Below are 23,007 nucleotides of genomic sequence, written 5' to 3' on the forward strand. Positions count from 1 at the left end.
TACATTGTTTCAATCTCAAGCACCCAAGCACCTTGTGATTCCTTTATATTCTGGAAGCCTTAACAGAAACTTTGTTTCCTTGACTTTCTTAGCTTTCCTGGCTTCCTACCAAACTCGGAGGAGGGGATGGGATTTGAGAACTGAGTATTTCCTCATTAATATCAGGATGTGAAGGTGAGCTGTGTCCCCGTAGGCTGACTCGCAGAACCACCATTTCCGTGAATGAATACCGCTCTCCTCAGACAGGTCTGTGGCCAAGGTTCGAAAGGGCAGGCTGGCTTCCCGCTCTGCTTCAAGGTGACATTATTCTAATTTCATTATTCATGGTATTAACGAAGCATCTTCTGGAAGGAGTGCCAGCCCTCTGGGAGTCTTTTCTCCTAGCTAGGCGGGCTGAGGTCTAGCAGGTAGCGGTGACTTAACTTCCCCAACTTCGCGTCGCTCCTCAGGCTGGCCGGCGGGACCCAGGGGCGGAGGAGGGCTCCCACCGCTCAGGGTGCGCGCCGGACCCACTGAGGAAGAGACCATGGCCAAGATCCGGCTGTCATCTTTCTTAGCACGCCGCTCTAGCCCAACCTCCCATCTCGGCTGCTTTTCTGCCCGCCAACGCGTTTTCTGATTGGTGCGGGTGTGCGCCGTGCGTGATGACGTCAAGAGGCGGCAGCGTTGCTATAAGATTGCGGCTGAGGCGCGTGAGCTCCTCTTTCTCAGTCACCGGGGGTTCGTGTGAGGTGAGCTCTGCTGCCGTACTTTTTAGCCCGGGTGTGGGTGTAAGAGCGTGTGGGTTTCCGGAGCTTTAATGAGTACGCTAAAGAGGTCGCAAGTGATGAGGGTGGCTGGACAGCACTGCAATACGGCTGTGCGGCTGCTATCGGGTATAAAAGCCTCAGGGACAGCTCTCGCGATAGTTTGGGGTGCTACGAGGTTCCAGTGCAGTGGGTGTGCGCAGGTGCCGCCAGGCGCTCTCACGCTCAGCTTGTATTCTCGCGCAGGCGCAGACGGAGAAGTGGGGCCAACATGCCAGTGGCCCGGAGCTGGGTTTGTCGCAAAACGTATGTGACCCCGCGGAGACCCTTCGAGAAATCTCGCCTCGACCAAGAGTTGAAGCTGATCGGTGAGTGACCAGAACGAGTTTTTGCTTCTCGGGTCGGGGAAGGCTAGCAGGTTGGTGAGGTCGCCCACGTGCTCGGTCTGTTCAAATCCTCCGGTGTGAGCCAGCCCGCCTCTTCCTCAAGGTCAGGAATGGTGGTGGTTTAGAAAGGCTGTGTTCCGAAGCCACCACACCCGCTTTGGCACGAGGCCGTGGGACTCAGCCTGTTGGCGCTCAGCCATCCCCCTGTGTTTGCAGGCGAATACGGGCTCCGGAACAAACGTGAGGTCTGGAGGGTCAAATTTACCTTGGCCAAGATCCGCAAGGCGGCCCGGGAGCTGCTGACGCTGGACGAGAAAGACCCGCGGCGTCTGTTTGAAGGTGTGTGTGTGCGCGCGCGCCCCCCATGGGGAAGGATGAGGTGCTCCTGTCCACTGATCGGCGTGAGCATGGAACAGTTGCATCAGATGTTAGTGGGAACAGCGCGTCTGGATCCAAGTCTCTTTTGTTGTGTGCATGGCTGATTTACACGAACGGTGGTGCCCCCCTTCTTGACTAGAACTGATAATGCCAAGCAGGCTTGGGCACCAGGCTGTAGCTGTGTGTAATGTGGCAGAGATTCTTACTGATCTCGCTTGCCAGTGGTGGAATAGGCCCGCGCTTCTGGCACTGACAGCCGGAGGGGAAAGGGGCTTGGCCTGTGCCCTTCCTCATCCCTTCAGTTCAGGGAGGGATGTACAGCAGAGGCCTAACCGGGGAGAGGACCTGTGGGTGTCGCTGGGAAGGACGTCTCAGGTGATAATCTGGGGAGGGGGTGCAAGTACACAGGAGCTGGAGATTTTTTTTTTTAACTGGGAAGATGAACAACGAAATTTATCATCTTGACCAAATTTTAGATTCCTTTGCTTAAGGTGTTAGATTTCCATTTTGAGATGATGAGTCAGTGGAGGGCTTTCCAGAGCAAAGATTGACATACCACACAATTTTACCAACTCCACTCAGACTAAGGAGATGACAACGTTAAAGTAGTTGATACCTTCTTATAGACTAAGTGCCCTTTTTAAGCCTTTTCTGTACGTTAATTACATGAGAGCTTTTTTTTAGAGGAATTCTAGGGACCCTAACTCCAAAATAATAATCTTATCTGTTAACTGTTATGTATCCCTACATTGTACCTCTGGTATGTGTATGTATGTGATTGTAATGTTGAGGAAATACACAGAAAGTTCTCAAATCCGCCCCCCATCCCCCACCCCCTCCGGGTTTGGTAGGAAGCCAGGAAAGCTAAGAAAGTAAAGGAAACAAGGTTTCTCTTCAGGCTTCCAGAATGTAAAGGGATCATAAGATGCTTGGGTGCTTGAGATTGAAACAGTGTGACAGTGTATTCCCCCCATTCCCACCCCAACCTTGACTCTGGTATGAAACAGCTTATTAATCATAGTCATGGAAGCCCATTAGTTTATAATAAGGTATCAGGGTAACCTTTACAGAAATGGATTAAAATATAACTAGCATCCTGAATACACCTATAAGTGACCTAGTAGCTCCTACTGCAAGTTTCTGGGTGCTGACTCCCCCCTTAGTTTTGTAGTAAATGTATAAAATGCATGGCCCTGCTGTACTCAGGGCTCAGGCCTTTGGAGATCACTCTCCTCTGAGCCCACGGGTGTAAAATAAACCTCCGCCTTCCAAGACCTCCTAGTGCTGCTTGGTTCTTCTGTCAGTGATCCAGTCCAGGTTTTCTGTAACAGTAACAGATTTGAGGTCTGGCTGTACATATTTCTGTAACTTGTTTACAACAGCTTTATCCCTAACGCTGGGGACCAGGCCACAGCTAGTGCTGGTCTCTGGGAGGACTGTAAACGCACTGGAGTCCGAGGTTGGGGCAGGTGAGCGGCAGGGGACCATGGTTTCTGGTGGTTTTCCAGGGCAGAAGTGGGGGCTGCAAGGGGAAGGGCTTTCTCCTGATCCTGACTGAGACCTTTCCGCCACGGATAGGCAGGAGGAGCCTGTGGGCTCTGCCTCTGTCTCTGGAGGCTTTTGTTCACTGGCACAGCCTGACGCTTCACGGTGTGGGGCTTTGGGCAAGAAGGTTCTCTGAGTCTCCCTTGCTAGAAAGGCTTCAGCTCTTAGCAGCAGCCAACATTTGGCTGGCAGTTCATTGAGACATAGGCATGAACTCCATCCTCACCACAGCTTAAAAATGTGTTACATCTAACCTCGAGACAAGTGCTGGGCATAGAAGCCACAGGGCATAAATCTGCAAAGAAGTAAAAAGCTAACCTTTGCAAACAATATGGCTTCTCTCTCACTTACCAACTTTACATTTCCCTGTATGGCCCCGGAAGATGACTGGTTAGCCAGAGACGGGTAAGATTCCTCAAGGGAGGAACAACCTAAGACAGGCACAGTCGCAGGGGGGCCATCAGGTGAGAATTTGGGGATCAACAGAGGTGAGGCTCAGAACCTCACCCCCCCTGCTTTGAGAGAAATCTGCATCCGTGGATGTCTTGCTGCCCTTGTCTAGCCTGGATTAATACTTAGTCCATAGGCACACACCTGATCATCTGATCATCTACATTTGCCTTCTTACAGCACTAGACTATGTTTTCTACCTTTATCTTGCATCTACCTACCACTTCAGCATTTTATTAAAAATAAAAATAATAATAATAATAGGAGAAATGTGGGATCAACATATAAATCAAGTACAAAAATCAAACGAATATTCATATTTGACCTGATTGTTTATGGTTCATAATGCGTGATCAAAACCGAAAGTTTCTATGATGAATGCCCTTGTACAGTTCACCATGTAAGAATTTATTCACTATGTAAGAATTCGTTCACCATGTAAGAACTTGTTCGTTATGCTTCAGAAGATTGGAGACTGATGAGAATTAGGCTTGAGATGGATTAATGATTGTACATTGAGGGTTGACCCCCCTATACTGAATTTTATTGTTGTTAACCATTTGATCAATAAATATGAGAGATGCCCTCTCAAAAATAAATAAATAAATAAATAAATAAAATGTGTTACATCTATTCTTCAGGTCAGAAACAGCCACTTTAATGCTTGCTTTGTATCATAATTACAAGGGAGGGTCTCTGCCCACTGGGTTGCATTTGTAAAACATTCTGTTAGTGGCTCCCACGGAGGTTTCATCTGCATTGACAGTTACTGTCACACCTGGTGAGAATTCTGTGTTGGTGGAATGCCTGGCCCTCCCCGTTGTTGTCTTTTCTTTAAGATGTAGATGTTTTAAATGTGTACCTGAAATATCATTATAATGATGGTGGTTTTATCTTATCTGAAAGTCTCTGAGATTTTAACCTTGGGCAATTGAGAAGTGTTGCTGACCTGATAGCTTCCTGTGCAGGGATCGATCTTACAAGTGAGGCCACAGTTCTGTCTCTGACCTCCTCACTCAGCAGAGTGCCCCTAGGGCTCTTGCAGATGGCCTGGTTAGGGCTGAGTAGCCCTCTGTTGTATACACGTCACCACAGAGTCTCCATTTACCCCTCAGTCAGCGCTTTGGTTGTTCCGTGTCTCAGCTGTTGTTAAATAATTCTGCAGGGAACACAGGGGTGCAGATGCCTTTGGTTTGTTTTTTGTTTTTTCTTTACAGATAAATACCCAGAAGTGGAATTGCTGGGTCGTACAGTAGATCTGCTTTTCATTTCTTGATGAACCTCCATATTGCTTTCCGCGGTAGCTGCACCATGTCCGTCCCCACCAGTGGTGCCTGAGGTTCCTGTGCCCCCATCCTCCAGCTCTTGTTACCTCACAAGTGTGAGCTGACAGCTCTTGGTTTGGGTTTGCATTTCCCTGGTGAAAGCACTCAGCACCTTTCTGTGTGCCCATTGACCACCTGTACGGCTTTGGGGAAATGTCTGTTCACATCCTCTGCTCATTTTTTAACTGCATTGCTTGTTCGGCTGTTGAAGTGTGTGAGGTCTTTGTCCATTCTGGGTGTTGACCCCCAACCCCTTTTCAGATAGTACGGTTTGCAGGCACTCCTGTCCCATAGGCTACCTTGTTGTTTTGTGCATAGTGTCCTGTGCTGTGCAGAGGCTTTACTTTGATGCGGTTCCACTTCATAATTGTTGCTTGTGATTTGGTGTCATATCATACTGCCAAGACCCATGTCGGGGAGCTTACGTCTATGTTTGCATAGGAGTTTCATGATTCAGGTCTTAGTGTCAGGTCTTTAATCTGCTTCACTTACGTTTTGTGTGTCAGAGGTCCAGTGTCACTCTTGCATGTATGTGGCTTACCAATATTCTCAACACCATTTATTGAAGAGAGTGTCTTTTCCCTGTCACATATTTTACCTCCTCGTTGTGAATTAATTGACCGCTAATGTACGTGGGTTTGTTTCTGGGCTCTGTTCTGTCCTGGGTCTTTGTGTCTGTTCCGCCAGAGCCCTCCTGTTGTGATCACTACTGTGGTGTGAAATTGGCGTGTGATGCCCCCAGTTGGTCCTTCCTCAGGATGGCTTTGGCTTTGGCTTTTCGCGTCTTGTGCTTGTGCACAAGCTGGAGCATTGTTTGTTCTCTTCCTGTGAACAACGCCGTTGGAATTTTGACAGAGATCGCACTGAACTTGTGGACTGCTTTGGGCGGCATGGCCATTTTAATCGTATTCTTCCAATCCATGAGCACGGGGTTTGCACTTACCCATGTCTTCAGTCTCTTTCTTCTGTGTACAGGCCCTTCATCTTTTTAAGGAAATGAAGTTACCCTAGTGCCCAGATGTTAGCTAGCTTTAAGCCTGTGTGGTGATAATGGCTGGGCTGGGAAGGGGCTTGGCCCCGGGGTCTCAAGGGCAGTCCAGAGTGTAGTGGTCAGGAGCTGCGGCCAGGTACCGAGGCCTCCTGAGCCTGGAGTGGTTGGAAGAAGGGGGGAAGCTGACCTCAAGGTTACTTCATGCTGCGCATCATTAGGTTACAGCCACATCATCTTTTTTTAGTGGAGAATCGTACGTATAAAGCGAATAGCACAATTAATGTTGAGCACATTCTGTCTTAGACTTTTCACAGGCCCAAAAGTGAGGTTCCAATTCCATAGATGAGGAAGATAGCTTCCCACAGTGCTTCCTTAGGGCAGTGGTGGTTTACCAGCAGCCCCTGGTGTTTCCAGATGATTCAAGGCCTCTTACGGGAATTGTCTCGTTTTCTGCCCTAATGGCTCTGAGGAGGGTGGTGCTCCTGTTCTCAGATGAAAACCGGTGGCACAGTGGCCTGCCTTTGGGTGTGAGGGTCCCATGAGTTGCATGGGCTAGTGTGCGGGCCCTGTGTCACGGTTCCCTCTGACCTACGTGTGCCCCACCACAGCACAGCTACCAGGGCATGGGTCTGAACCCAGGACATCTGCAGTCAGCTGGAACCCGCATCAGGTGTCCTTCCTCTCTTCTCAGGCAATGCCCTGCTGCGGCGACTCGTCCGCATCGGGGTGCTGGATGAGGGCAAGATGAAGCTGGATTACATCCTGGGCCTGAAGATCGAGGACTTCCTGGAGAGGCGCCTGCAGACCCAGGTCTTCAAGCTGGGCTTGGCCAAGTCCATCCATCATGCCCGTGTGCTGATCCGCCAGCGCCACATCAGGTAGCCCCTCTGGGCTCCCCTAGTCTTGTCCCTGCGCTGTCCCCTCTGATGGTTGCCCCTCACTAAGCCTGCTGTCGCTGTCTCCTGTGCAGCCCTTGGAGGTGACAAAGAAATGAGCTCACCTTGAGGGTGCAGACTGACCCCCTGCAAACAGCTCGTTGGGGGTTCTAGGGACAGCCTCATCCCCCCCCCGTAGCCCAGCGCAAGGGTCACTGCGGCCTGAGCCGTACACCTTGTGAAGGCTTCTGCTGGGCACGCAGGCAGCTGGAGCTGGACAGGTAACAGCTCCTGGAGCCCCTACTGAAATCACTGGGCTTCTGGGCCCGCTTGTGAAGTCTGTCCAGACCCTGGTCACCACCACATCCTCACAGTCCAGGGTCATGCTGTGTGCCAGGGACTCAGAGCTGGCTGGCTCGGGTGGCAGGTGGTGCAAAGCAGACCAGTCAGAGGGCACGTGGGTCTTTACCTGGGTTCTCAGTTTGCCGTTCCTGCAAAGTGGGCACTACTGTGGGGAAGCTGCAGTAAGTGGGTGACATACTTGGCCCCTGCATCTTCCCCAGCCATTCAATATCCCTGTGACCTCTGGGCAAGAGCCTCACTACACTTACTTGTGAAGTCACCCCCAAGAACCTAGCCTCACATGTCTGCCCAGTTAGAGTATTTGAAAATCTGGCCTGGGGTCCATATGCGCAGACCTCAGCTCACCCCTGTGGTCGTATGGGCTGCTTCCAAGTTTCCCTGCACTTCCGTGAGATGCAGGTGTGGATGGAACCCGTCTGGGCCTTTGTGTGAATTAGGGGGTGCCTGAGGCTTTCCCTGGGCCCAGGGTGCCCTTCGGTGCTGTGCAGCTTCAGGGTTGGCACCGCTGTGGCCCCAGCCTGGAGTCTGGGCTCACCAGGGCCCTGCTCCCCCGGCCCCCTCACCTGCCACCCCCACCCCACGCAGGGTCCGAAAGCAGGTGGTGAACATCCCGTCCTTCATCGTCCGCCTGGACTCCCAGAAGCACATTGACTTCTCCCTGCGCTCTCCCTACGGCGGCGGCCGCCCTGGCCGCGTGAAGAGGAAGAACGCCAAGAAGGGCCAGGGAGGGGCTGGAGCTGGTGACGACGAGGAGGAGGATTAAGCCCACCCTCTCCCCCTTGGGCTGGGGGCTGTCTGGTTTCCCAGGCAGATAATAAAGCAGGACTCACACCTTGTAACGTGTGTGCCTCTCACCCCCTCTGAGCCACAGCCTGGTGTAGTGGGAAGGGCGCAGAGCAGGTTGTGCTTGCTTTAGGAGGGCCTGGTCAGCTGTGTGGGCTGCCTGCCCGTCGTCCTCTTGGGGAGGGGCTACAGCACTGAGCAGGACCAGCACCTTCCCACACCTCTGTCACGGGGTCAGGGGAGCGTCCTGGGGGGCAGAGCCAGCCATTAGTGCATGGGGTGCAGTGGGAAGGAGTCACTTCCAGGCAGAGCAGGTGGCAAGTGGAGGTCAGGGTCAGGCACATTGGGGCAAGGAGCCGAGAGCTGATCCCACGCAGATACCACCTGGGGTTGCTGGTGATGAACAGACTGGTTTTTGGTGGGGAACACTAGACAGAATCACAGGCTGCTTTCGAAGCTTGTTAAGGTCAAGACTGGTGGCAAGTTCCCAATTGTGGGTCTTAAGATACAGATTTGGGGAAGTGGAAGTCCTCCGCATCAGTGGCCTGTGGGAAACAGGCGTCTAAGGACACCTGGGGGTGGGACGGCAGGCTTCCCTTTTTCTGTTTGGTGAGCTGCACTGGGCCAGGAAGGGAAGGGGCTTGGTCTCAGGAAATGAGAAAGTGAGAAGGGTTTGGAGTTGAGCAACCCCCTCACAGGCTGCAGCGGGTCCCTGTCTGGGGGCTTTTGGACTCAGAGGTCAGCCAAGTGCACAGCTTCAGGCCCTGCTGAGTTGCTGTGGGGCCTACAGGAGATTCCCCAAGTCCTTGGCCTTCCCCCTCCTTCACAGGCTGGGGTTGCTTGCCACTTGACACAGGTTCCTGGTGGCAGTTCTGAGGGATCTTTGGGGGGCTGTAAGGTGGGCTGTGAGCCTGGGAAGCAGGCAGCTCCTGGTGGTCCGTGTCTGGTCTCCAGGCTGGCCTCAGTCTAGTCTCTCCCTGGCATGGGAGTCTGGTCCTTCCTGGGCTAGCGGGTGGCCAGAGCCGCATACACGCTGGGCTCTGCTGGGGGCTCCCCTGGTTGGGAGGGAGGGGGCGCCCGTGTTGCCTGTCCAAGGGTCAGGTGGTTCAGCTCTGCGTAGGTCACCTGGGGCTCTTCAGATGCTCTGGCCTGAGGGGAGGAGGGGGAAGCCTGAGGCCTGGTGAGGAAAGGGTGCACTTACTGGGGGGTCTTGGGTCTTTGGGGCTGTGCTAGGGACCTTGCCTCCTTGCCCTCCAGGCTGCCTGGGAAGAAGGTAAGAAGGTGGGGGGGTGTGACAGGGACATGGGGAGCTGTCATGTGGTGCGGGAAGAGGTGGGGCCTGAGGTGGGATGGGGCATGGAGAGGGGGCCATTCGCTGGGGTGAGCTGGTGGCCTATGTACCCTTCAAGGCAACAGCCATTGGGCAGATGGGACACTGCGGTAGGCTTTAGGTCCCCTTGCGCAGGCACAGGACGTTCAGCCTTTACACCAGGCTGCCCGCTTGAAGGTCACACCAGACCGGCGTAAGAGAGTGAGGGGAAGGGTCACGCAGCCTGGAGTGGCCGGCTGGAAAGGAGAGGCTGGGAGGGTGCTGCCCGCTGGGTCTGCACCATGACAAGGAGGCGTGTGGCCTGGCCAGTACCAGCGGGAGCTCACCTGACTCGCCAGCTGCCTGTCGTCCTCAGGCTGTGTGTCTTTCACGACTTCATCTGTTGGGAACAAAACAAAGTCCCCATCTTTTGCCAAGATTCCACACGTGGCAGAGGCTTGGAGAGGGTCTGCCGGGGCTAAGGCTGCCCAGCACCAGATCTCGCCAAGTCGCCCCCCCGGCCAGAGCATTTTCCACCCAGTCTCCATCCCCGCCGCCTGCTCGCGTCCCGGGGCGGCCCCCTCTCCTGCTCACAGAGGGTCTCCTCCTGGTCATCCGCAGTGGGGCCAGAGCTGGGGAGGAGATGGACGGTCAGGGGCCAAGGGGACATGGGTGGGGTTTTGGGGGTCTCTGGGAGAGGTCTCACCTGCTCTGTGGGCCTCTGTCCTTCGGTGCTATAGCTGCGGCTCCTGCGGAGAGGGGGAGGGGAGTCAGCCTCCGGCCCAGCCCAAACCCTCCCCTGGGGTTGCATTCACATCCACAGGGGATCTAGGGGCTGAAAAGACTGAGTCCATCTCCAGGTGGACTTCAAGAAAAAGCTATCGTCAAACCACAAAACCCATAGGTTCTCAAATATTTTGTACGTTTGAAAAGGCAGAGGATCCTCTGAAACACGTGTTCTCATATTTGATCCCTTCACGTTTTCTCATGGGAGGTAAATGCTGGAGTTTTACTAAGCTGACCTTTCCCCACCCTGGTTCCCCCCGGGTTGAGCCCCGGGAGCCCCTCCTGGGCCCCGGCTCCCCCGTCCCCACTCACCCGGCTTCCTGCGTCTGCGCAGCCGCTGGCGGCGGAGCAGGAGCAGCAGCAGGACGGCCAGCAGGAGGGCGCAGGCCGCGGAGACCCCGACGAGGACCAGCACCGGCCACTCCAGACCTGGGGCTGGGCGGAGTGCAGGGCCATTCAGGGGCGCCTGCTGGGGGCCAGGCACGGTGTCCCTCCAACTCTGCCCGCAGGCCGCCCACCACCCACGTTACAGGCCAGGAGCGGGGGTGGGAGGGGCCCGGGACTGGCTCCCTGTGCCCCCCTCCTGCCCCCGGGGGGGACGGGGGACAAGCTGAGGGTCTGTCCTTATCACCTTGCACCTGAACACCCGATATCGCCCTACTTCCCCACCCTGAGCAATGTCACCCTCACTGTGCAGACGGGACAGGCCCTGGACGACCAAGCTCAGACAGGACAGGACAGGGCCCCTCCTCACCTGAGACCCGGAGCCCCAGGGGGTCACTGGGGTGTGACAGCAGGAAGGGGGAGCTGCTGTTTGAGCTGTAGCACCTGTAGGTGCCCCCATGGGCTGAGGTGACAGGGCTCAAGGTGAAGCTGGCCCGGAAGGGTGCAGCTGTGTCTCTCCCTCGAAGGTGCTGGGGAGGAGCAGGTGACCCCTCCTTGGACAGATGGAAGGAGTCCCCCCAGAGCTCAGAGAGGCACTGCAGGGTTACAGTCTCTCCCCAGGACACAGAGGGCCCCGGCTGGACCGAGAGGGAAGGTTTCTCGGACATTCCTGGGGAGGGGAAGGGCTTGGTGTGTAGAGAGCTGCCCCCTCCCCACACACCGTGCACCCGGAGCTGAGGGTCCCCGTCCTCTCTGCAGGAACTCTGACCCCTCTCGCCTGCTCTCAGTCTCTGGGGAGGGGTCTCTGTCTCCGAGCCCCTCGGTGCCCCTTTCTCACTCCCTCCCCTCGGACCCCTGGCCCACCTCAGCCTCTGCTCCAAGGTCCCTTCTCTGGCCCCCATCACCACCTGGGTCACCAGGGGCCCAGCGCCTGAGCAGACAAGACCCAGAGCAGGGAGGGGACCTCACCTGTGACCAGGATGTCCAGGGGGGCGCTGGGAGCCGACCACACATGGGACACATTGTGTGCCCCGTAGCATCTGTACCGGCCCCCGTAGGTGCCATTCGCTTGGCCCAGGGGGAAGTCGGGGCTGGGCTGCCCGTCCAGACGCTGGGGGGTCGGGAGCCCCTCCTTGGTCAGGGCGAATCTGTCAAAGCCGGCCTCCGAGCGACACTGCAGGGTCAGGCTGTGTCCAGACGGCACCAGCGCGCCAGGCCGGGCCGAGAGGGAGGGCGCCTTGTACACGCCTGGAGGGGGACAGGCCCCTGGGGCTGCAGTGGCTGTGCCCACTGGTTCCTCCCCAGCCTCCCGTCTTGGCTGCTGGCCCCAGGCCACCAGCGTCACTGGCCCTCTCCCGCCCAGGCTTCCACGGGCCGGTCACTTTGGGGTCAGGAAATAGCCAGGGCTGAGCCAACCTCCCCTCACCTGTGACCTCTAGGGCCAGAGGGCCGCTGGGGTGTGACCACACGTAGGGGTAAGCCATGGGAGAGCTGTAGCATCTGTAGGTCCCGCCACGGGAGGTGGTCACGGGGTCCACGTGGAAGCGGGCCTGCCACCCCCTAGCAGAGGGCTGTGCAGCCACGTGTTGTGGCCCGTCAGCTCCTCCCTCCTTCAGCAGGTGGAAAGTGCCCCCTGTGAACTCTGACCTACACCTGAGGGACACAGTCCCTCCTGACGCCACCACAGGGCTTGGGTCAGCCCAGAGGGAGGGTGGGTCGTACACTCCTGCGGGAGAGAGCAGAGCCGGGTTAGACGTGTGGACGGCGAGGGGGCAGGTCCCCTGGGGGAGGGGCCTCCATGGGGAGGGGTCTCCGGGGGAGGGGTCTCCGGGGGGAGGGTCTGGCGCCTCCCCTCACCTGTCACCACCAGGGCCAGGGGGTCACTCCACTCTGAGCCGCTCCTGCTGTGAAACCCACACTGGTACCGTCCTGCGCGGTGTGCGCTCATGGGCCCGACGGGGAAACTGGCCTCGTCCCTGAACTCATCCTGGGCTACCAGGGTCCAGCGTCCGGAGTACTCTTTATACAGACTGTACCTGACAGCTTGCGGAGGCCCCTGACAGTGGATGGTCACAGGGCTGCCGTTGGTGACCACGGAGCCCGGGTCAGCCCAGATGGAGGGCTTGGGGAGGGTCCCTGGAAAGGAATCAGACCTGGAGTCCGGGGGCGCCCTTCCCCCGTCCCCGGCTGTCACTCCGAGGCCCCCGGGGGGTCCCCGCGGGCCCAGAGCCCCTGTGCTCCCAGCTGCCCAGGGGCCGTGAAGCGGGAGGCCCGGGGAGGACTCACCCGCCTGCATGCGGTCCCGGGGGCCCCGACACAGCCCTGGAAGAGAGCCCCTCTGAGCGGCCCACCCGGAAGCTCAGCCTGGCTGGGCCCCGAGCGCTGGGGTCCCTTCTGGGGCTGAGCGCACTCTCCCCTCCCACCCCAGAGGTCCTGCCCCACTGAGCCCCCGCGCCCCGAGGGGTCAGGCCCAGGCCTGGGAGGGCAGGGCGGCCCCATCCCTCCCCTTCCCCCATAGCTCACCAAGGCAGAGAAGGGTAGCGAGGGTCGTCGTCGAGGCGCTGCCCCCCATGTCCCCGAGGCCAGACAGACAGACACGGGGCGTGCTGACAAGGACAGCCCCCTGTGCGTCGTCTCAGGTTCCTCTCCAGGGACCTCTCCGGAGGAAACAGCCCCCAGCGCCCCGCTCTGCTCCCTGAAGGACGGGGCCGAGGCCGCAGCAGGCTCTGGGACCCTTCAGAGCAGAGCTGCCTCCAGACCCCACAAGCTCCACCACCCGCAGAGGGCAGGGCGCCCAGCCCGACTTCTGCTCCAGTTGCGCCCTCAGAGCCCGTGTGTCTGGGCAAGTCACTTCCCCTCCTGAGGCTCCGTAAATGCAAATTTCTTCCTTCCTTCCACCATTCAGGCAATCAGGCGACTACTGGGCAGTCACCCTGTCTGGGCTCGGAGCCAGCCCCTGGGGATTCGCTGGTGGAGCCACTTTAGGTGGCGAACAATGCTGGCGTAGTCCTGTAAGCCTCCCAAGTTGGAAGAACACGAGATTCAGTAACAGGTGGCCTGGGTCCTGAGTGATGGAGTGGCCCTCGGTGCGAGCAGGGATGAGCCCCGCGGCGGCCCTGCCTCCCAGCAGAACATCTGAGCTGTTCTCAGAGTGGAGAGCCGTCAGGAGGAGGCTGGGGCCTGGCCGCACAGGGTCGCAGTGAGCACCACTCTAGTATTTGGGCTTTTATTTAAGGCAGTGGAAGATTTTAAGCACCAGAGCATATGAACAGATTTCTGTTTTAAATAAACCATGTAGAAAACGTAGTAACAGGAGGGCCCCATGGATAATTAACTCTTATGAGTAGTGAGCGTCGAACATTCATCTGGCGCCCGGATGACCACTATTTTACCAGCATTCATGTGGTTTTTGTGTGTAACTGCTACAAAGCTGTCACACAGAAGGCATCGCTGAGAGTGGAATGAGACAGAGTGACTACATGGTGCGGAAGGTTGGAAAGGAGCTGGCTGGGCTCAGGGTGGCTGAGAGCGCCGCCCCAGAGAAGGCAAAGAACTGACAGACAGCTGGCTGTGGGTGTGCCTGGGGAGGTGGGGTTGACTTGGTGACCTTGGTGGTGGAGGGCGCGTTGTGCCCCCTGGCAGGTGGCTTTTGCTCTGGCCTGACCATCCCCAGCCTTGAATACGAGATGGTGCAGCTTGAACCTCTTTGAAGGGGGAAAGTGTTAGAGGGTTTTGAGTGGGCAGAGCAGACGGATTAGTAGGAGAGCACTTTGGGGCTGGAAGGCAGCAGATGTGAGGGCCCAGTCAGGACAAGGGGCTGGAAGGGCTGGGGGACTTGCTGACGAGGGCCTGGCCCAGCCGAGCGGATTTGATGATGGGTGTGAGTGCCAGCGAGCACCTGGCGCTAACCACATCCATCCATCATTCCTGGTGCCTGGAGCAGCCAGTGGGGTGGGGAAGGAGGGCCCAGGGCAGGGGGAGGCATCCGGAGATGCTTCCAAGACTGGAGGTCGTTGCCCAGAAGAATGCTTGACCCTCTCTGGCCCTGGGATTGCAGGTTTTCTAGCCCAGCGCTTCCCTGTGCAGACTCCCCGGTTCCTGTAAGTTAGCACCCGCTTTCCCTCACTGACTTCCTTCAGAAGCGAAGCCCTGTTCTCCTTCCTGGGCAGAGCTCTTCATCCCACACTGAATTCCTCCTCTAGGCCCTGGGTAAGAGCACAGAGCACGCGTTGGAGGCAATTCAGGGATTCTCACTGAAATTAGAGCCTGAACATTTACTGGGTGTCCATCTTGAGCAGGCACCTCGCCTTCCCAAGCTCCTTTTCCCCACAGTGGGGTGACAACCTCTCTTCTCAGGACTGTGGTGGTATCCAAGACATGCAGGGGCTCATTCTGTCTGGTCTTGTGGAGGCCGTGACAGCGCCCACGGAATATAGGCCCTGGGATGGTTACAGTGCCAGCGTTCATACCAATGGCCTGATGGAAGGCCACAGCCAGCTTTCAACGCCAAGTGCTGGATAAATGTCTGTGTAATACATGGCCACAGTGAAAACAAATTTCTGTCACCCAAGTGTCAGAAACACAGAGTGAATCTAGAGGCAGGCATAGCTCAGAGCTGGCGGCCTGCTCGCTGTGGTGCCAAGGACGGGCCCAGGACCTGCTTGCTGTGCTGTGTAGAGACCCAGAGGCAGTAGTGGGTTCCTGGGGGGAAGCTGGGACTCCGAGCCTGGGACTTGCTGGTGACGGGTGGTGCGACATCTCCACTCACACACCTGAGGTCATGCCCAGAGTTCAGTCCTTTCTCTAGGAGTGAGTGGAGAATATCTCCCAGGGTGGGCAGATACCAGTGTACACCCCCACCTAGTGTGGGGCTCAGCTTCGAATAATCTATTCATTGCCAAAACCCTGAGCAGAACATTGAGTTTGAAACACATTCGAACTGTTGAGTCTGAAGCAACTGCAAACTGGTCACTTATTTAGGACTTTACAACCCAGGTAAATATGGATTACAACTTCGTGAAGGATTATCTCAATGGTAAAATGACAAAGCATATGAGATCACGCAGTGCCATGAAAAATAGACTACAGACCCAATCATTATGGGACTTCCCAATCAGGCAAGGAAGATAAAATAGACAATTGGAAAGAGATTTAAAAATAAGCATGCTTTAAATCCTCAGTCACTTAGAGGAAGATGTGACATCCATGATACAAGAGTTGTTTAATAAAAAAAGGTGTTATTGAAATTTCATAAGTAAAAAGTCATCTACTGAATGAAAGACTTTGCAGATCTATTCCATAATAGACAGTAGATAGTCAGAAAATTGGGGAATTGGAAAATGAAGCTCAGAAAGTACCACACAGTGCAGCTGATATAAAAATATAAACCAAAAGATAAAATCTGAGTCATGGAGAACCAAATAAGGAGGTCCCAAAACATATGTCATTCACTGTAAGTGCGGGAAAATGAAAAAATGATCAAGTGGTAAGAATCAGAAAGAATTGTTAAGGGTTTTTTTAGAAATGAAACAAGAGAAATGGTCAGCTAGGCTTTGAAAACCGAACTGTTACTGGGAAATAATCCCTCGAAAGCAGGTCAGAACTTCCAGGTGGTACCTAACCAGGGTGATAACCTGCTCAAGCAAAAATCCACATTCTCCAGAAGATGTTACCAGAACCCAATGGCTTATGACATAATATTCAAAGAAGCAGGAGAAGCTTATAACCTCCAAATGAAAGAACAATCAACAGACACCCACCCTGAGTTGGCCAACAGTTTAATGCCAGTTTTATAACCAAGCTTCATGAAATAAGGACAGACACTTTTGAAATGAGTGAAAAACAGGCATTCTCGGCATAGAAATATAAAGTATAAAACAGAAGAAAAAGGGAACTTTAGAACTAAAAAAATACAGAAACTCAAGTCATTGTGCCTAATGGCAGAATGAAGAAGACAGAGGCAGGAGTTACTGAACTTGCAGGCAGACAAGCGAAAATACAATCTGAACAGTAGAGGACAAAAGAGATTAAAAAAAAAAATGAACACAGACTCAGAGATCTGTGAGACAATTTATAGAACTGATGTCCTAGCAGCAGAATAATAATCTCAATGAAGGAAACAACATTGAAGAAATAGCAGACCATTTCACAGAGTTGTCGGAAGTCATACACTTGCATGTCCAAGATAATCAGCAAATACAAAGTAAGATAAGCTTTACAAACCATGCGTAAAGAGGAAAAATGACTTGAATGGCTACAGTTCCACATCAGACACTATCACGGTCAGAAAATTTGAAAGTTCTGAGAGACAAGAGCCAACCTAGAATTCTGGATATACTCTCATGGAATGAAAACTAAATAAAGTCATTCTTCAAGGAAGGAACTCAGAATTTGTTGCCACTAGACCTGATCTACAAGAAATGGTAAGGTAAGTTCTTTGGGCAGGAAGGAAATATTCTAGAAGGAAACTGGGGGATTCAAGTGTATAAGGAAGAGCAAAAAATGTTATAGCCTATTTTTCTCCTCCTAAGTCCTTTAAAATATTAATGGATATTGAAAACAAAATGAGAACATTATCTGGTGGGGTTTCTAATGTAGGCAGGTGTAATATATACAACACCACTGCCAAGGGGTGAGGGTAACGGGGCCCCTGTGGGTGTAAGGCTCCTCCCTTCTCTTGAGGAAGTAAACTGAACTCTCCAGAGACCCTGTGAAATAACGGGAGGATATTGTGCTGCCTACAACAGCCACTCAAAAGCAGGCCAACATGAAGGCGTAAAGAACACGGATAAACACTCAGTCACAGAAGTCGGCCGCCTCTGCCAGCTGTAAGAGGGCAAGGAGACAGATTCTTGCTGCAGAGCTACCAGAAGCCATCAGCCTCCTGCCACCCCGACCTAGGTGTGTGGCCATTGGTTACGGCAGCAGGAAGCTGCCACAGCCACAGCCACTTCTTGCATTATTTTTTGTGTGTGCTTTGTATGCACCTGAAATACTGTGTAAAAGTTTTTTCCAAAGAGAATTCAGTGTGGTGGGAAGAGCTCAGACTTCTGAGAAAGACCAGGTTTTGATCCCAGCTCTGCTACCTACTAGATGGGTGACCTGAGGCACGTCGTTTCTCCTCCAGGCCTTGCCCTGCTCTGTGAGAGCAGATGTGAATGCCCACACTTCCCAGGACCGTCCAAAAGGCTCAAATCACAAACTCCACATTTATTAGACAAGTTTATTGAGACCTCTTGGGACTTAGGCCCTGTAGAAAACAGAGATGAATCAAACCCAGTCTATGGCAACTATGAAAACAACACAGCCAATAAGTGCTTTGAAACAGAAAGGGACATAATAAGGATGTAGTGTTTATAATTCTGAAATCAAAAACTAACCAGAGAGAGAGGCAGGAGGGTGTTCTAGCCTCCCACACAGAGATGAGCTTGGGACCATCTAGAAAGGCTTTTGCCACAGATGCAGCCACATCCCTGTAGGTCTCTGGTGTTCACTGCAGACTGGCCCACTGCAGGGAAGTGTAGACCACCTTACCATCAGGCTGCGGAGAACAGAGGAGCAGCGTCTTTCTGACGCTGGTTCCAAGACGGCCGGCAGAAACCAGGTCCTGCAGTGGGATGGGGTCCCCAGGAGCCCAGCACTGAGCGATGTAGTGGGCGTGGAAACGAAGGGGGTCACCTGGGTAAGGGAGAGAGGCATGTGGCAGTCTCCTGGCAGAAGGTGTGACACTGGCCTGCCCATGGACAGGAGCCTGGGATCACTTTAGGAATCCCAATGAACATTTTTAAACAGACACCCTTGGACCCAGGCTTACAATAATAGAGGCACTAAATTATATCTACAAAGATGTTCACTTTGTTACCATTTACAACTGCTAAGAAATGGAAAATGACCAAAGCAGACTGGTCAGATTCATGGTATACCTGTAATGCCAGACATTATACAACTGTTAATACTAAAACAACGTTCCAACTTAGAAAACAGTGATAATACTGAGTAGGGAAGCAAGTTATCACATTATAGCATATTCTTATTTATTAAAAGAAGTAAATAACTGAGTATACTGTCATGACCAAGAACGAGGACCACAAATCAGCTGAAGCCATGAGGAGCTCAAAAGAATATCATGTAAATATCCAGGGAAAAGTGACTCTAACAGAATAAAAGCAGGAAAAGAATTTTCAACAGGATGGAGTGACAGATAGACAGGATGAGGGTGTCAACAAAAGTCTCCAGACAAGGGCCTGATAGTAAATAGTTCGGTGGGTCATGTTGTAAATATCCCACTCCGCACAACAGCAGCCATATACCTTATGTAAACAAGTGGACAGGGCTGTGCTCCAATAAAACTTTACGTAAGAAAAAAATAAAAACAGTGGGCCTGATTTGACCTGGGGGTAGTTTGCCTCTGGATTAGATCAGTCCGATCAGTCAAGTAGAATGGGACCCAAGTGAGGCACCACTCAGAAGACTAAGCAATACGTGATATAAATTTAAAAAAGCAAAGCTACTGAGATGTTTCATCTGAGGGGACGGTCATAGCAATGATGAGACAAGGCTCTGCCTGGCAGCTGGGCTTTCAGCAAGAACCTAGCCTGGAGCCAGACACCTCTCTGGTTGTTATGGTACCTCAGCCAGCTGAGAAGGGTGCATCAAAATGCTTGAGAAGTTACCCCAAAACTGTTTTCTTAGAGGCTTAGCATCTTTTAGCCTCAGGTAGACTTAGAAATATTTAAGGAATTAAAACCTTGAACCCTAATCCTCAGGGAATAAGGATTCTACACAGATTCATATATTAAGTATTTATTGTTTTAGAAACATTGACCTATGAGAACAGGTCAGCCTTGTGGTTGTTGCAAATGTACAACTGAGTGACTGATTTAAATTTATTTTAACCTGAAGTCCATCCACAGCATTAGAACGTATAAACTTAAAACTCACCTCACTTATAATTGCTTAGATTTAAATTACTGGCAAGGTCCATAACCAGAAAACCAAAGGACTTAAAAAGGAAAATAAATACACTAAAATTTAAAATGCAGCTTACAAAGTTTAGAACTACTTAACCCCTCTTACAAATGGGATCAAACATGAACTAACGATCCCCTTAAAATCTGTTAGATTGGAAAAAACTTAAGATTTGTAAGTAGGACTGAAATCAGCAAAGAACATTAACATTTGTATATTTAATACATTGAGTATTCACTTTCAAAACCATATCTCTTTTACATGCAAAAGTCACCAAAAAAAAAGTAGCAAAGTAATTAAACTGTGATTATCTGTAGAGACTGGTAAAACATAGGGGCGGGTAAAATGTTCTATGGGGGCAGGTGAAATGTTCTCAGCTCCTAAATCGGGCATTTAGTTGCACTTCCAGGCTGAGAAGAGAAGGCTCTCAGCTTACTTGCAGATGACTTAGTGGACAGTCTTCAAAGAATAACTAAGATCTGCCTGACTACTTACCAGGTGGATTCCTGGGGGAGCAAAAAGGGTCATTTCCTGCATACTTAAAAAAAAACCTTTCAGTTACACAGTAAGGGCATGCTTAATGCAAATTCAAAAGTTAACTGAATCATCAAATCAAAGGTCACCTTTATGTATACCTGATGAAAATTCCCTCCCAGAGGAAGCCACCGTAGTTGGGCTGGAGCACATCCTTTCACGCCTTTTTCTACTTGCTTGACAGGATTCTCTCAGCCTACTTAGTGCTCCATTTTAAGTCCTTCTCATATTCTTTCAATACAGATAGGTTTTTAAGGCTACTTAAGTAATGTATATATAGCTGCATAACCATGTAAATTATGATTTACTTTTCACTGAACGTATGTTCTATAAGCAGTTTTTGGGTCATTTTTTTGACGTATGTACACAGACCTATGTCAGTCCCTGGTAACTAGTGCTTTCTGTTTTCCTAACAACTAACAGTGATGTTTAACCACTAACCTATTAATAATCATTCTGTTTCTCCCAGTTTTCAGTGAAGAATCCTGCAACGAGTATTTCTTGTATGTTCTGTGTACATATATGTAAGTACTTTTATGTGGAACTTCTGCATTTAAGTAAGCATTCAGCCAAATGTACCACATGGCCCTCCAGAGGGGTTTGAGTCCCCAAATGCTTCCATCCTTGCATGGGTTTTGCAGGCAGGGAAAAACAGGGCAAAAGGAAAAATGCAGGATGTGGTGCAAGTGTGAAGACAGGGGCAGGGAGCAGAGGTCCCAACCCAAACTCACCAGGATAGACCAGAAAATCACCCCCGAACTTGCCAGCTGCGCTCAGGAAGAAGCCGCGCTCCCACAGGTCTCTGTAAATGCTGTAGCGGAGCTCATGGGCAGGGCAGCCAGCATGCGGCCAGTCCTTGGACTGAACATGCCAATCCAGGGGCCTAGCCTTGACGGGTCGTGGCCTAGCGGTGGCCAGCTGGACAAGCAGAGCGGACCGGGGTAAGGGGGCCACCCCATTTGAAGGTCCCGGCTGGGGAGAGGCAGATCCTGGGGAGAGAGTTCTCTCTTCACCAAGAAGGTTTGGTGAATCCAAGAAGCAATGTCTTCCCATCCCTCAGGGTGACAGAGGCCCTAGATTCGTGGCCCAAATTGCACAAAGACCTCTCCCCTCCTTCCCCTGGTCCCTGGACTTCAACTCCCACCTCCACCTGCGTGCTCGTGCTCTCCAGAAGCCTGGCTCGTGTTGGCCTCATTCTCTCCTTCAGCTTGGTTCCCGCTGTCCTCCTGGCTCTCGCTGGTCCCTGATTCCTGCTCCAGCCTCTGCTTCTTGGCAGCCTGACCCTCTGCAATCTTCTCTAGGAGCTCCTGACGACGAGTCCGCCGGGCCTCAATTGCCAGGGCGCTTTGCTCTCGGAAGCCCTCCTCTTGCTGGCGCTTGAAGGATGCCAGAGCCTGAGAAGTACGCGGAATCCCAGCATCCAGGCATGCCCTCGCCAGGAAGCCAGGAGTCCCGACGTCCTGGCCCTCCGACCTCAGAGCCCGAACCGGGGGGTCCCAGTCGCCCACTATCTTAGAATCCCGGACTCCCAAGCCCCCTCTGACCTCTGGACCCGGAGCCCAGTCTCCAGCCTCTTCTTCCCCCGGTCCAGGGAGTGTGCACACGCAGCCTGCCCCTTACCAGGCTGTGTTGGCGCGGATCCGGGAGCGGGGCACTGACTAGGGTCACAGCGCCGATCTCGGCCAGGAGCCGCGCCTCTTCGGGCATGAGCAGCAGCGGAAGGCCCAGGCGTGAGTTCTGGCGGGGCCCGCGGGGCAGGGCGCCCACTGTGCGGCCCCCCACGCCCAGGCGCTCCCGTAGCGCCTGCACGGCCTCGGCCCCCCACACCAGGGAGCGGCCGTTCGCCACCTCCACCACCAGCATCCTCCTGCAGGAGCGGAATGCGCCGGGGTCACCCACACCACCTCCCGCAGCCCGCCACAGACCCTGCGTCCGGAGGGGGCGGGGTCTGGGACACGGGGGCGGAGCGTCGCCCGGCGCAGCGGGTCACCACCTACCCGGCCAGAGAGCCAGGCCCCGTCCCTGGGTGCCGAGCTGCGCTCCCGGATGGTCCCGCCAGGTCCCGGGGTCGCCGGAGGCGAGGTCCCAACCCTCACCGAGCCGGGGCCCCGCCCGGCCCTGCGGATGCAGCGCTCAGCGTTCGGCTCCAGCCAGCAAGCCGCACCAGTCCTTGAGCCTTCGCGCCTCAAAGACACGCCCCCACGGAAGCGAAATTTGGCACCGCCTCTCGCAAAGCGAGCGCGTCCCACCCGAGGACCGGGCCCCGCGGAGACCACGCCCCCTCGGCGTGCTGGGAATTTGGCCCGCCCCTTTCCAAGCTCCGAAGTTCAGCAACTGGGCCTTCTAGCTGAGTAGGCCTCCTACACTCCGAAGTCCCGCCCCCCACCCGAGAGCAGGCGGTCGGCGTTCGGGCACTCTCAGCTCTCGTCAACCCCGTCGCCGGAGGCTCCGCCCCCTCAGGCCGCCGGCGCTCCCTCAATTGGGGAGTTTCCGCCCCACGACAGAACCCCACAGCCGGGGGCCACGCCCCCTGAGAAGCTGCCCCCGGCTCTCCGCTCTCACCGGCTCACCCCTCTTGTGAGCGCTCCCTTCGGAGTGCAGCACTATTCTCTCACAGAACCAGCGGGTCACCTCGTAAACATCAGCTCGTAGTCCCGGCGGAGGCAACTCCTACGTAGCGCGCCACGCGCCGCTTCCTCCCCCCTCACACCGACCCCACTGCGTCAATTTCGTCACGCCGCCACGTCAGCAACGCGGGAAGCCTGAGGCCCGCCCCGGGCAGAGCCGTGGCCCCGCCTCCCCGTCCCGGGGAGCACTTTAGCCCCGCCCCTCGGAGCACACCTCCCTCCGCCGCGGGGCCTCAGCCACCTACGGTAACAGACTGCTCACTCTCCTGGCCTCACCCTCTCGGCCGGCGCAGTCCGGGCCCCTCCCCCTCGGCTGCTCCAAGTCCCCGCCCCTTCGCGTGGCCGGCCTGCGGCCCCGCCTCCCTCCTAAAATACGAGCCTCCGCCTCTTCTCATACCCGTCACTAGCACCCGAAGGTCTCCGAAGGGCTTCGACGCCGTGGTCACGCCCACATCCGGCCACAGATCTTGGCCCCTCCTCCATCTTAACCGAGACCTCTTAGTACTCGACTGTGCCCGAAGTACGCCGAAGCTTGTGGCCCCGCCTCCAAACTGCCTC

The 23,007-nt window shown here is 54.1% G+C and overlaps 3 protein-coding genes across 16 annotated transcripts; 1 reads left to right on the plus strand and 2 right to left on the minus strand.

Annotated features, from left to right (window-relative positions):
* Positions 1 to 568: 568 nt before the first annotated feature.
* On the plus strand, positions 569 to 7,898 carry RPS9 (ribosomal protein S9). 2 transcript variants are annotated; one of them, XR_005063313.2, is made up of 6 exons: positions 569 to 731; positions 993 to 1,114; positions 1,349 to 1,471; positions 6,513 to 6,699; positions 6,792 to 6,977; positions 7,645 to 7,898. XR_005063313.2 is itself a non-coding variant. In XM_017671166.3 (5 exons), the coding sequence occupies exons 2-5, from the start codon at positions 1,018 to 1,020 to the stop codon at positions 7,820 to 7,822; spliced, it is 585 nt and encodes a 194-aa protein (XP_017526655.1). In that variant the 5' UTR covers positions 575 to 731; positions 993 to 1,017; the 3' UTR covers positions 7,823 to 7,898. The 2 variants fall into 2 exon arrangements, 1 of the variants encoding a protein (XP_017526655.1); XM_017671166.3 differs by lacking the exon at positions 6,792 to 6,977 and having other exon boundaries at positions 575 to 731.
* Positions 7,779 to 13,175, minus strand: LOC108403805 (leukocyte immunoglobulin-like receptor subfamily A member 3). 4 transcript variants are annotated; one of them, XM_037025824.2, is made up of 11 exons: positions 12,845 to 13,175; positions 12,608 to 12,643; positions 12,179 to 12,457; positions 11,748 to 12,047; positions 11,291 to 11,569; positions 10,692 to 10,991; positions 10,250 to 10,372; positions 9,858 to 9,900; positions 9,746 to 9,783; positions 9,499 to 9,551; positions 7,779 to 9,019 (listed from the first exon to the last, which is right to left on the minus strand). In XM_037025824.2, the coding sequence occupies exons 1-11, from the start codon at positions 12,891 to 12,893 to the stop codon at positions 8,978 to 8,980; spliced, it is 1,542 nt and encodes a 513-aa protein (XP_036881719.2). In that variant the 5' UTR covers positions 12,894 to 13,175; the 3' UTR covers positions 7,779 to 8,977. The 4 variants fall into 4 exon arrangements, with proteins under 4 accessions (XP_036881719.2, XP_036881718.2, XP_073082998.1 ...); XM_037025823.2 differs by having other exon boundaries at positions 7,779 to 8,991; positions 12,845 to 13,172; XM_073226897.1 differs by lacking the exon at positions 12,608 to 12,643 and having other exon boundaries at positions 7,779 to 8,991; positions 12,845 to 13,173.
* A 4,354-nt stretch (positions 13,176 to 17,529) lies between these two features.
* TSEN34 (tRNA splicing endonuclease subunit 34) lies at positions 17,530 to 22,552 on the minus strand. 10 transcript variants are annotated; one of them, XM_017671157.3, is made up of 6 exons: positions 22,385 to 22,551; positions 21,820 to 21,940; positions 21,443 to 21,689; positions 20,967 to 21,216; positions 20,554 to 20,811; positions 17,530 to 17,998 (listed from the first exon to the last, which is right to left on the minus strand). In XM_017671157.3, the coding sequence occupies exons 3-6, from the start codon at positions 21,683 to 21,685 to the stop codon at positions 17,811 to 17,813; spliced, it is 939 nt and encodes a 312-aa protein (XP_017526646.3). In that variant the 5' UTR covers positions 21,686 to 21,689; positions 21,820 to 21,940; positions 22,385 to 22,551; the 3' UTR covers positions 17,530 to 17,810. The 10 variants fall into 10 exon arrangements, with proteins under 10 accessions (XP_017526646.3, XP_017526645.3, XP_017526643.3 ...); XM_017671156.3 differs by having other exon boundaries at positions 21,820 to 21,998; XM_017671154.3 differs by having other exon boundaries at positions 21,820 to 22,006.
* Between the last annotated feature and the right edge of the window lie 455 nt (positions 22,553 to 23,007).

The sequence above is a fragment of the Manis javanica genome, chromosome 17 (assembly GCF_040802235.1).
Source record: "Manis javanica isolate MJ-LG chromosome 17, MJ_LKY, whole genome shotgun sequence".
In the NCBI taxonomy this organism is placed as follows: Eukaryota; Metazoa; Chordata; class Mammalia; order Pholidota; family Manidae; genus Manis; species Manis javanica.